Here is a 13,170-nt window from a genome sequence, read left to right as displayed (position 1 = left end):
TCACATGCCCAGAGCTCTAGACTTAGGGATCAGGAAACAGAGTTAGCCACCTTGTAGACCAAAAATTGAATATTGATAGTCTGTGAAATACCTCGATGTGTTGGGATGCCCACGTAAAACACTCTTCTTGCAAGCACCATTCTTAGCCACGATGATTTTGCTGGAGACATCATTTGGTTTTGGAGTTCTTCAAATAACTCATTTTAAACTGTTGGGGAAGCTTTAGTAACATCTTTTGATCTTATGTAGATTTTCAAAATTATCTGAGAACTCAGACTGGCAATAATACGACTGTGAACATAATCATCTCGACCGTAGACTACCTCCTGAGAGTCCAGGTGCGTTGCCTTCTGTTGGGAAGAAATGGAAGGGCGGGGTAGTTGAAATGACGGGGCAGAGCTCCTAAACTGTCGTGTTGTAATGTGCTCTGATGGATGACTAGACAGAATTTTTGGAGATATTTTGTCCTTGATCACAGCCTTTCACCAAGTCCTAGGGTGAAACTGCTCCTTTTGTCTTTGCCTCTGATCCTGGCTCCTCTTTGCCTCATTATTTCCTTTCTATAAGTGGGAATCTTCCCCCCCCCCCATAGTTTTCAGCTTGATGTCATTTCAAATTCATTTTCATTTTGCAAAGTTCTTACATGCTCTGCTCCTTCTGCTACAGTTCATAGATAAATGGAGGAAGAGTATTTGAAACATTTTCAAAAGTGAGAAGGAAAGTCTTTCAAAATATCTACAATACACTTAAATTTAACAGGTGTTATTTTCAGCAATCCTGATAATGTGAATTAATTTTAAAATTCAGCTTAACACTCCACCACTTAAAAATCTCCCTGATATTGTAATAATCTTTCACACGTTAATAGACTGAATCTGAAGGCATAGGCTCCTAAGTAATGGGAGCACTGTACAAATTTTATTTCCCTCATCTTATTTATAAGGCTGGCCTGATAGAGTCGTGTAAAACCTGCACATTCAAACTTTCAGTATCTCCCTGAATCTTTTGAGTGTGGAAAAGCACTGTGTGTGTGTGTGTGTGTGTGTGTGTGTGCATATATACATATATATATTTACCTAAAGCTTCCATTTTGGAAGCAAATTACAAAAGAAATATATTGCTGAAAACATATTGGTGATGTTTAAAATCATATCTCAAAACCCAAATGTAGTCTGCGTGCTAGACGACAGTGTGTTACTCCTTTAGCCAACTAAAATTCCTTCCAATGTAAGTTATTGTTGAAAACATCCTGTTTAGAAAGGTTGATCTTGTTTATGGTTGTGTCAGTGTTTGTTTTTTTTAATTTTTTTTTAAGATTTTCTTTATTTATTTGGCAGACAGAGATCAGAAGTAGGCAGAGAGGCAGGAAGAGAGAGAGGAAGAAGCCGGCTCCCTGCTGAGCAGAGAGCCCGATATGGGGCTGGATCCCAGGACCCTGCGATCATGACCTGAGCCGAAGGCAGAGGCTTTAACCCACTGACTGAGCTACCCAGGCGCCCTGGTAGTGTCAGTGTTTTTAATAGACTAATCAGTTTCTTGAGGGGCATTTACAGGAACAAGGAACATTTGGGAGTTCTCATGAGGAAACATTATGGGCTTTGTTGGAGAAAAAGCCCTGATGTCTGTAACCCAAAAAACATCCATGACTTGTCTAATTTTTGTGTTTACGTAGTCAACATTTAGCTTTGCTCAGTGGATGAATATATGTTGATCTTATGAATCCTTATGTCTATGAGATTCAAGATCATCAGAGACAGTCATTTTTAAAGCTAAGTTTTCTGCTTCTTCTCTCCAACTGCTATTTCTGTCTAGGGAGGACAGGTCAGTGGTAGCTTGAGGTTGTATCTTAATCCTATCACCCCTCTTTTCCAGGAATCCATTAGCGATTTCTACTGGTATTACTCTGGGAAAGACGTTATTGATGAACAAGGACAACGGAATTTCTCCAAAGCAATTCAAGTAGCAAAGCAAGTCTTTAACACTCTCACAGAGTATATTCAGGTAAACATTTAAATATTTCTGCCTTTAATGAATAAAAATAAAAAAGAGTCAACTGGTTACCTTGGAATTTCTTTGGAATTCTTTGGAATTCTTTGAAAATGCAAGATGCCTACTTTCCTACAATGGCCCACATTTCCTGTGAACATTTCGTATAGATTTTTAGTCAATGACAATTAAATACCAGGTTGAGATGTGATTTTATATGGACTGAATTTGCTTTACTGTTTGGCAGATGGAGATATTACTGATTCCTTTGAGACATGAACAAGAATGTTGACTCTCGTATATCTCTAGAGCCTGGAATGTGTATTAAGCACTCAGTAAATATTAAAGAAAGGAGGGAGAAAAAAAGAAGAAGGGAAAGTGAAAGGACAGAACACTAAATTACTCTGTATTGTGTTCCAGTAAAAGTAAGGATTTTCATAGAAACTTTATATAAAAGAGAATAGTGAAACTTCATGTTAGAACACATACGTGTGTGGGTACACATACACTCACATACATATAAAATCGTATAGTAATGTATATTTCAGGTATAATTGCAATAACCATGAAGAAATTATCTTTTTTTTTAACATCAATTTGTGTTATATTTTCTTTAGGCTAAACCGCTAGACTTAACCTGTAGATTTTTTAAAGATTTTTAAAAGATTTTATTAAATTCTGTTTTTTTCAACATGTGAAGCTTTGGTATTTGCTAGGGGACTGTCAGCCATCTTTGTTTTCTGTCTCCTTGGCCAGTACCTCTCTGAATCAGTCAGTCAGTGTGTTTGAAGTGCCATGTGCCAGGGAGAAGACAGGAGAGATACGTTTAGTTTGTTTCATTAGACTTAAACGAATCGTGCAGCAGGAAGAGGACCTAAAGCAGGAAGTAAAAATAGCAGGTGGTCCCCCAGGGCCTAGCATAGGTGCAGGTGTTACAGGATGAACATGCATGGCCAGGGGAGGGTGATGCAGGGGAGGGTCTGCAGAAGTGGGGGGTGAGAGGGAATGACCGCTCCTCTCCTCCGGCTCCTTCTCTCCTCTCTAGTCATAGCTGGGAAGGATCTCACTTTCTGTATTCTCTCCCTGGGAGGGAAAGAGGACCCTTATCACAACATTTCACAATGGAAAAGCCACACTCGATCATTCTGAGAATTTTTCTTTAAGTCAAATAAAAGTGAAAATTTAAATCTGTTTTGGTCCGGTCACATTCCTCTTTCCTTGTCTTGACTGGCTTCCATTGCTGCTTTCGTCTTCTCAAGTGTCTTGTAAGGTATAGCCATTGCATTCTGTGTGGCTTCTCTTGTTTAAGTAATAGAATTGTCCAATGACATTAGGAAGCCAGTGAATTCTATAGAAAGCTGATAAAATGGTTTCTGTATCACATATGGAACTTAAATGCCTTTCTCAGTGCACAGCGAGCATTTCCTGGTTCTTAAAATAGGTGAGATTCCTAAATTTATATAAAACTAGGAGAATCCATTAACCTCTCACTATGTGCAAAACAATTTTTTTATTGGGATATACTTGACAAAATATTGTATCAGTTTTAGATATAAACATAATGATTTGATATCTGTATATATAGCAAAATGATCACCAAACTAAGTCTAGTTAACATCTGACACTATACATAGAGCTACAGTTTCTTATGATTAGGAAATTTAGGATTTGCTCTCATAGCAACTTTCAAATAAGTAATACAGTGTTATTAACTGTTGTCACCATGTTGTATGTTACATTCCCTAGACTTATTTATTTTATAACTGAAAGTTTATACCTCCTGACCCCTTTGCCCATTTCATGCCCCCCCAGCTCAGAAAACTGGCAGTCTATTCTGTATGTTTATGAACTTTTTCATTTGTTTGTTTGTTTAGAGTCTACATTTAAGTGAGATCATACAGTAATTGTCTTTCTTTGTCTGACTTATTTCACTGAGCATAATACCCTCAAGGTCCATCCATGTTACAAGTGTCAAGTTTCTTTTTTTATGGCTCAGTAATACTCCTATAGGTGTGTGTGTGTGTGTGTGTGTGTGTGTGTGTGTATGTGTATCACATTTTCTTCTTCCATTCATCCATTAGTAGACCCTTAGGTTATTATCGTATCTTAGCTACTATAAGTAAAGCTGCAATGAACGTAGGATTGCGTGTATTTTTTTGAGTTAATGTTTTTATTTTCTTCAGATACCTGTAAATGGAATGGCTGGATCATTTGGTAGTTTCATTTTTTTTTTTTTTAAGAACTTCCATACTGTTTTCTGCAGTGACTATTACAATTTACATTCCCAATAACAATGCACAAGGAGTCCCTTTTCTCCACATGATTGCCAGTGCTCGTTATTTTATATATACATGTGTATGTATATGAAATATATGTAAATATTTATATATGTATGTATAAAAGCATGTATATTTATAATAGCCATCCTAAAAGGTGTGAGGTGATATCCCGTTAGGATTTTGATTTGCATTTCCCTGATGTTGAGTGATTTTGAATATCTTTTCATGTGCCTCTTGGCCATCTGGATATCTTTTTTAGGAAAATGTTTATTCAGGTCCTCTGCTCACTTTTTAATCAGGTTTTTTTTTTTTTTTTTTTTTTGCTGTTTAGTTGTATGCGTTCTTATATACTTTGGATATTAACTCTTTATTAGATACATGATTTACCTGTATTTTGTCTCATTCAGTAGGTTGCCTTTTCATTTTGTTGATGGTTTCCTTTGCTGTGCAGCAAGCTTTTAGTTTGATACAGTCCTACTTGTTTGTTTCTGCTTTTGTGGCCTTTATTTTTGGTGTCAAATTAAAAAAAAAATTATCACTAAGACTTACGTCAAGGAACTTACCACTGTTTTTTTTTTTAAAAAGCTTTATGGCTTTCAGATCTTACATTCAAGTCCTTAATACACTGTTTTGTTTTGTTTTAAGATTTTATTTCTTTCTTTGACAGACAGAGATCACAAGTAGGCAGAGAGACAGGCTGAGAGAGAGGGGGAAGCAGGCTCCCTGCTGAGCAGAGAGCCCGATGCGGGGCTCGATCCCAGGACCCTGAGATCATTACCTGAGCTGAAGGAAGAGGCTTAACCCACTGAGCCACCTAGGCACCCCTCAAGTCTTTAATACATTTTAAGTTAATTTTTGTGGATGGTGTAACATAGGGGTCCAGTTTCATTCTTGCGTATGTGGTTTATGTTGTTTTACCAACACAGTTTATGGAAGAGACCATTATTTCCCATTGCATGTTCTTGGTTTTTTGGTCATAAGTTGATTGACTACAGATGTGTGTATTTCCTGATTCTCTTCTGTTCTGTTGATCTGGAGGTCTGTTCTTATGCCAGTTCAATCCTGCTTTCATTACTGTAGCTTCATAGTATAGTTTGAAATCAGGGAACATGGTACCTCCGGATTTCACAGGATTGCTTTGGCTATTCAGGATCTTTTGTGGTTTCATGCAAATTTTAGGATTATTTGTTCTATTCCGTGAAAGATGCCATTGGAGTTTTGAGAGGCATTGCATTGAATCAATAGATTGCTTTGGGTCGTTTGGCCATTTCAATAATATATATTCTTTCAGTGCAGGAGTGTGGGATATCGTTGCATTTGTTTGTATCTTCTCCAGTTTCAACAGGGCCTTATAGTTATCACTGTACAAGACTTTTACCTCCTTGATTAAATCTGTCCCTGGTATTTTAATCTTTTGATGCAATTGTATGTGGGATTGCTGCCCTAATTTCTCTTTTGGATAGGTTATTATTAGTTGATAACAATACAACAGATTTCTCTATATTGATTTTGTATCCTACATCTTTTTTTTTTTTTTAAGATTTTATTTATTTATTTGACAGACAGAGATCACAAGTAGGCAAGGAAGGCAGGCGGCAGAGAGAGAGGAGGAAGCAGGCTCCTCGATGAGCAGGGAGCCCGATGCGGGGCTCAATCCCAGGACCCTGGGATCATGACCTGAGCCGAAGGCAGAGGCCTAACCCACTGAGCCACCCAGGCACCCCTGTATCCTACATCTTAATTGAATTATTAGTTCTCACCATTTGTCAGTGGAGTGTGTTTTAGGATTTTCTATATACAGTATCCTGTCCTCATGTAAATAAAAATAGTTTTACTTCTTTCTTTCCAATTTGTATGTTTTTTATTTCCCTTGCCTAATGGCTCTGGCTAAGACTTCCAGTACTACATTGAATAAAAATGTGGTCCCACTTGTTTGTCTTTGCTTTTGCAAAATTCACTTTTGGAAGGAGTGGGCATCCTTGACTTATTCCTGATCTTAGAGGAGAAGTTTCTGCTGAAAAAATTTGCCAGTAGTTTTATGGGAATTTCCTTGGATGTAACAAGTTGTTTTTTCTCTTGATGCTCTTAAAAGTCTCTTCTTGGCTTTAACTTTTGATATTGTAACTATTGTGTGCTTTGGTCTCTTTTGGTTCTTCTTAATAGGTTACTTTCCCCAGGCTAAGGAAGTTTTCAGCCATCTTCTCTGGAAGGAAGTTTTCTGTCACTTTCTTTTCTCCTTCTGGGGCCTTTGTAATGTGAATGTTAGTTGGCTTGGTATTTATCCCTTAAGTCCCTTAAGCTACCTTCACTTTTTTTCATTTTTTGCTGCTGTGACTGGGTGAGGTCTACTGCTCTGTCTTTAAATTCACGGATCTTCTCTTCAGCTCCATCTTGTCTGCTACTGAACCTCCTCGCCTATTTTTTTCAGTTCAGTTGTATTTTTCAGCTCTTTGGAATTTTCTTATATTTCCTTTCTTTATTGCATTTCTCACTTTTCTTATCCATTTTTACCCTGAGTTGGGGCAGCATTTTTGTGATTTCCTTTGTACTCCATATTGTTTGGTTAATAATTTTTGGCTGAGGTTTCATCTTGTTCTTTCATTTAGAACATACTCCTCTGTTTCTTCATTCTTCTTGACTTTCTGTATGGGTTTCTATGCATTAAATGAAACAGCTACCCCTCTCAGTCTGGAAGGAGTGGCCTCCTGTAGATGAACTTTACTGGTCAGGCCTTGGCTGATTGCCCAGGCAGTGTATTTTATTTTTAATGACTGACAGTAGCTGAAGGAGGCCGGGCCAGTCAGTGACCCAAAAGGGAAGAAGAGCTTAGCACCTAGATTCAGGCTGACTGGGAAAGCTAGATCCTCAGGCAGCAGCTTTTTCAAAAATGCAAATGTATACAGTCATGTGGGTTGGCAAGCATTAACCCTGTTGGCCCCAGAACAAGATGATCTGGGGGTGTCCCATGGGCAGCAGTTATAAAGATCAGGGCTCCAGATGAGTGTGCGTGTTCCTTTCTGGGAGACAGCGGGGAGCTGTAGCAAGGCAAGGGGCGGAGGGGATAATAATGGCATCCCTCAGCCCATGTTCCCTGAGAATACCTTCATGGCTCCTGGTGGTGTGCCCCACCTGAAGCTTGTCCCCGTGACACAAGCTCCGGGAGTAGCAAGGAGGCCTCTTTCATGGAAAGACAAGGGGTATGTTCCTGTCTGCCCCCCATGCAGTGCCCTGGAGTTGGTAGCCTGCCGAGAGCTGTTTCTCTGCTTGGTTGCACTCCACTGGGACCCAGTGTAAGGGCCTATTTAGCCGGAGCGGCCCCACCTCGGTTGAATAGCCATTTTGTTGTTTATGCAGTAAAACTTAAATTGACCCTGTCCCCCCTCCAGGGGAACTTACTTAAAAGCAAGTCCAGGAAACCAGTCCCAGGTAACAGCCCAGATACAAGGGTGGGTCAGGCCAGGAGGAGACATCCAATCAGTGGGGGCGCATACAGTCTCCTAGCTACCAAGGAGTGTGGTCCCTGCCTTTTGGGCACCAATTCTCACCAAGGTGATAGACTAGTGCAAATGTCTACTATGGGGTGAATTGTAGTTCAGTTGGCCACCTGTGTGTGGCCAGGATCAACCACATGGCCTTTGATCTATAAAAGTTAGTCTGTGAGGCAGGGAGGGGTCGTCGTCCTCTCTGTAAGGGGCGGCCCCGACCGGTCTGTTGGACCGTGGGTCTGATTCTTGATGCTTGGCACGAAATAAAGCTTTGCTTGACCTTCGCTTTGTATCAGTCTCGCTCCTTTGACCATGGACCCATTATTGGGGGACCCAACATTAGGGACCCGACACCAGGAACCCAAGCCACCCTGCTCCCCAGAGCCAGGTGATCCAAGGGTGCCCCCTGGAAGCATTCACGCAAACCAGGGTACCGGACAGAGAAATGAGGCGCCTATGAGATCTCCCCTCAGACAGATGCTGGCAATCTGCAATTTGGCAGAAGGAGGGTGGAAAGATAAAGCTCCCTCCAAGGTCTCAGGAGGAAGGTACAGTCCGCCTTTAGCTCATTAATGAAAAGCCTGCCCCTCGGGCTACAACTCTGTTGATATGCTAATAGGCCTCTTTCACAAAAAGAGGGAGCTCCTGGGTCTATGCCGCTTGCTGTGCCCTGGGGGGTGTTCATTTTTAAGAACTCTGACCTCATCCTTTATAACCCTGCGGGCCTCTCAATTTAAGCCTCCCTGGCCACCTGAGCCAGGCCCTGTAGAGGTGTTCCTTGTTGGCAGCCACAAAAATCAGGGAAGAGTATAAGCATCTCTCGGCAAGATACCAGTTTGCAGGAGAGGAGCGAGGGGAAGGAGAGCACAACGACTGTGCTCCGCCGCCTTCCTTCCCTGAGCGCAGCTCCACAGGCCCCTGGAAGTGTGTCACCCAGGAAGCCTGCGCCCAGCCTGAAGCGCCTACACAAACACACAGGCCTCTTCTTGGAGACACCGGGGTGTGTTTCTAGCTGCTCTCGGTGCGGTATGCTGCGAGCAGTGGTCGGCCAAGAGCTCCTGTCTGCTCCTTACAGCCGCATGGCAGCCGGGGTCGCAAGTCCTCCAGATGTGGGTGGAGGGTCCCCTCCGGAGATACGGGTGCTCCTGACCACAGCAGAGGGACAGTGCGAAGACGGCAGTCCGTGGCTGGAGTGGAAACATGGTACACACCAGGGGGGGAAAGAAGAAGAAGAAAAAATTAAACGGACAAGAAGAAAAAAGATGGTCCCCCCCCACCACCACCACCACCAAACTGGCTTTCATCAAGCCCTGGGAGAGCAGGGATGAGCGAGCCCACAGACTGGAGATTAGAGATGGTGCCGCTAGTGTTAGTGAGGCCGAGGAGAAATGGGAATATGGCAGCCTCCTTCCCTGGAGAGATCCCAGTCGGCCCTTGCCCCTCGGCCCCATGTTTTGGAATGAGGAAATGAGTCTCTTTTACATGAAGTCAGGGTGCTTTATGAGGGCTGCTTCTGTGCTGGGCCCTGGGAAGGGTGAGTCTACTCAGACGTACTTTACCAGCTTTTCTTTCCTTAGTTTACCACAGCCCCATAGGTCTTGTGGGTGGGACTCCCACTGGTCTTAAAAGCCAAATGTTTTGAGGGCTCATTTCTCAGGTACTGGTATTTATAGGAGGGGTGCCCAGTGTATGGTGCAAAGCTCTTTGCTCCTCAGGGAGAAACTCTGGGTATTGAGTTTTCTTGCAGTTGTGGGGTATCATACCTGGAGTGGAGTTTATGGCAAGACTGCTCAGCCTTTCCTGCTTGCTTGCATATGCTTTCTGTCTCAGTTGGAGACAAGTAGGGAGGGGTTAGTCCACCAATTGTAGATTTTTTTGTCCCAAGGAAATTATTCTATACATCGCTATAGATTTGTTGTCTCCATGGGAGGAGGTGAGTTCAGGACCCTCCTGTGTCATCATCTTGAACTGGGACCCCAAACTTTATTCTCACTTGTCCACGTAACAGAGAACATTCTATATGAGCATCCAAGGGATAAAGTAGCTTGGCTTATTATGGCTTGTTCATTTTTTTTTTTTTAAGATTTTAAAAATCGGGGTGTCTGGGTGACTCAGCCATTAAGCGTCTGCCTTTGGCTCAGGTCATGATCCCAGGGTCCTGGGATCAAGCCCCACATTGGGCTTCCTGCTCGGTTGGGAGCCTGGTTCTCCCTCTCCCACTCCCCCTGCTTGTGTTCCCTTTCTTGCTTTCTCTCTCTGTCAAATAAAAACTAAATAAATAAATCTTAAAAAAAAAAGATTTTTTAAAAAATTTATTTATTTGAGAAAGAGAGCAGGAGCAGGGTGGGAGAAGCAGACCCCCCACTGAGCAGGGAGCCCAATGTAGGGGAATCCCTCAGACCCTGGAATCATGACCTGAGCCAAAGGCAGACACTAAACTGACTGAGCCACCCAGGCACCCCATGGTTTACACATTTTTTAACTTGTTACTCGTAGTTTATATGGCATTTTTAAAATAATTTCTGAAATATAGATGTGAATAAAAATTATTTCATTTACAATTTTAGATATATAGAAAAGTTGCAAAGAAAATGTAGAGAAAGTCTCTGTGTAAGATTCACCCAGATCCCCCTAACATTTTATGTGATTATGACACATTTACCAAAAGCAAGAAATAGAATCTTCTGATCTAAATTACAGACTTTACCAGTTTTTCCACGAATGTCCTTTTTCTGTTCCAGGAACCAGTCCAAGCCACCACATTGAATTTAATGAAATATATTTCGAAGAAGCTTGTGTTAGCACCGTATTTACTGACAGTTGTTAATTCTGTGACTAAAAAGTCATCATTAGCTTCATTATTTTGGACTGCCTTTTAGATTACCATATTGCATATTGCTTTTGGTTCAAATTTTTGCTAATGATAGAGACTTACTTAAGAGGAAGATTCAAAACCAGTGAAATCAAGGTAATCATCTCTAGGATTCCACTGAAGTTTTAATAAGGCGGGAAGCACAAGAATTGCTTGGATGAGAGGACATCATATTGTCTGAATACCTCGAGTAAGACGGCAAAATAATTGGTGAGAAAAGAGAAAGTTTTAGGTGTTATTGTCAGAAGTTCAGTCTGAAAGTAAGACCAACCCACTCTCTGACAGTCAGTGAAGTTTTTACACGAGGCAGGCACTGAGGAGATGCGAGAAATAAGAATGTTCCACAGTGGGTGAGGTGCGTGCCCGATTTGGATTTGTTATCACTTCCTAGAAGTAACATGGCCTATGGTTGAGCAGGTCCTAGAAAGTAGTGTAAATTCTGGATGTTTCCACTTTAGAAGGAAAAACGGGTCCGTTGGTCTCACGTCTGCCACTCTGTCACATCAGGTTGTAAAAATAACTCTTGGTCACCTAGAGTTTGCGGAAGACCTTAGTCCCTTGCCATATAATATTTTAACTTTTGTTTAAAATACTGAATACCCCATGAAGAAATTTTTTCCTGACTTGAGGAAAAGTCAAGATTATTTTCTTTGAAATGGCATTTAGTTTTATTTTATTTTTACATATTTGTTTATTGAAGTAATCTCTACATGCAAGGTGGGGCTCAAACTCACGTTGCGGAGATCGAGAGTTGTGTGCTCCTCTGACTGAGCCAGCCCAGCGCCCCAGAAATGGGCCTTTTAGTGTTCCCATAGTGGCCTCTGGCACTTGGCACCCTCGCAGGTTTTTACAACGTGAAGCACCGAGAAGATGCTTGACTTGAGCCCCGGGGAAATCCTAAAGCTCCACTGCTTCGAAACCGGAGTTGTAGGAGATGGCCAGGCCAGAAGTACAGTCAAGTCCCCCTAGCCTGGTGCCTTGAATGGCCCAAATGTATCAAGCTGCAAGTTAAAATAACCTGACCTCTCCTCACCACTTTCTCTCACACTTGTTCTGTGGGCAGCTGTTGTGGTGGTGGTGGTGGTTTTTTTAAGCTTTATGGTTTTAGATTTTGCATTGAGGTCTATAATACTTTTTTTTTTTTTTAAGTTTTTATTTATTTATTTGACAGAGAGAGAGACAGTGAGAGAGGGAACACAAGCAGGGGGAGTGGGAGAGGGAGAAGCAGGCTTCCCGCTGAGCAGGGAACTTGATGTGGGGCTGGATCCCAGGACCCTGGAATCAAGACCTGAGCCAAAGGCAGATGCTTAACAACTGAGCCACCCAGAGGCCCTCTGTGGGCCTTTTCTTTTTTCTTTCCTTCCTTTAAGATTTTATTTATTTATTTGACAGAGAGAGAGATCTTAAGTAGGCAGAGAGGTATGCACAGAGAGAGGGGGAAACAGGTTCCCTGCTGAGTAGAGAGCCTGATGTGGGGCTCAATCTCAGGGCCCTGAGATCATGACCTGAGCTGAAGGCAGAGGCTTCACCCACTGAGCAACCCAGGTACCCCTTGTGGGCCATGTCTTGACCACTCTTTGAACGGGTCTTGTGCACTGGCCACTCTCAGACACTTCATCATGGGAAGAGCCCCACTCGGTCCCAGCACAGGGGTACACTAAACTCTTACGTGGAATCTCCCCTCCCCCTTGGGGCCGGACATGCCTCTGACATGAGGGTGGGCGGCCTGGTGTATGATCCGCGCTTCTCTTCTGTCCACCCACAGGATCCTTTACTTCCTCCTCCTTACCCCCCTTCCCCTCAGCCCCTGGTATCCTTAGGGGTGGACTGCACCAGTGCCCGGAAGAAGCGTTGGGGATGGGAGTGGGGGTTGATGGTGGAGAAGGTCTCCTTCCTCCCAGGGCACGTGTAATTCAGGACTGCACAGCGGAGCTGGGTCTGTGGCATATTGCGTTCTTTCTCTGATGAGTGGCCTTGGCCCGCCCATGCCTCTTCTCCCACCCAGACCCTGTGCATCCTGTGGCCTCTGTCCGTCCACCTTGGGATCACATCACCCTTTCAGACAGTGTCGTTGGGCAAGATTCCATAGTCTTGCAGGAGTCTGTCTGAGAAACACGTATCTTTTTTGGTTATTCGGTGCCGTTCATACTTTCTAATACCCAGCTTCAGGAGACAGATGCCAAGCACTCCGGATGGCTCTCTCGAAGGCTCCTTGCTCACTTGGTATAAAGGATTCAGTGTCTCCCCTCTTCCGTCACAGCAGGAGTGGAAGGTGGAGATGCCGAGCACATGGGGAACTCTCCAAAGTCTCACTTTTCACTTTCATCTTCTTTATATCCTTGAAGTGGCAAGAGCTATTTGGTCTCCCCCTTTGCACATACTGAGTCTGGCACCTTGCTTTTGAAGCAGGGAGGTACTTACTGTCTTTTACCATCAGCTTTAGGACAAAAGAGAAGCCAAGCACAGGACAGAGTTCCAATTCAACATCTTCTCAGTGTCTTCAATGTGCTTATCTCTTCCGGTCACTTGTTCCTAGAGTAAACATGTT

General features: G+C 42.7%; 1 protein-coding gene across 7 annotated transcripts in view; it reads left to right on the top strand.

The window, feature by feature from the left end:
• The window catches only part of RYR2 (ryanodine receptor 2), a 756,727-nt gene that overhangs the window by 688,100 nt on the left and 55,457 nt on the right, over positions 1 to 13,170 (top strand). For all 7 annotated transcript variants that reach the window (XM_032312097.1, XM_032312094.1, XM_032312091.1 and 4 more), the window contains 2 exons: positions 250 to 338; positions 1,873 to 2,001. In XM_032312097.1, coding sequence (XP_032167988.1) covers positions 250 to 338; positions 1,873 to 2,001 — 218 coding nt within the window. The remainder of the gene's footprint in view (positions 1 to 249; positions 339 to 1,872; positions 2,002 to 13,170) is intronic.

Source organism: Mustela erminea, chromosome 14 (assembly GCF_009829155.1).
Source record: "Mustela erminea isolate mMusErm1 chromosome 14, mMusErm1.Pri, whole genome shotgun sequence".
Classification (NCBI taxonomy): Eukaryota; Metazoa; Chordata; class Mammalia; order Carnivora; family Mustelidae; genus Mustela; species Mustela erminea.
The sequence above is the reverse complement of the archived record's forward strand: the minus strand, read 5'-3'. Positions and strand labels throughout refer to the sequence as shown.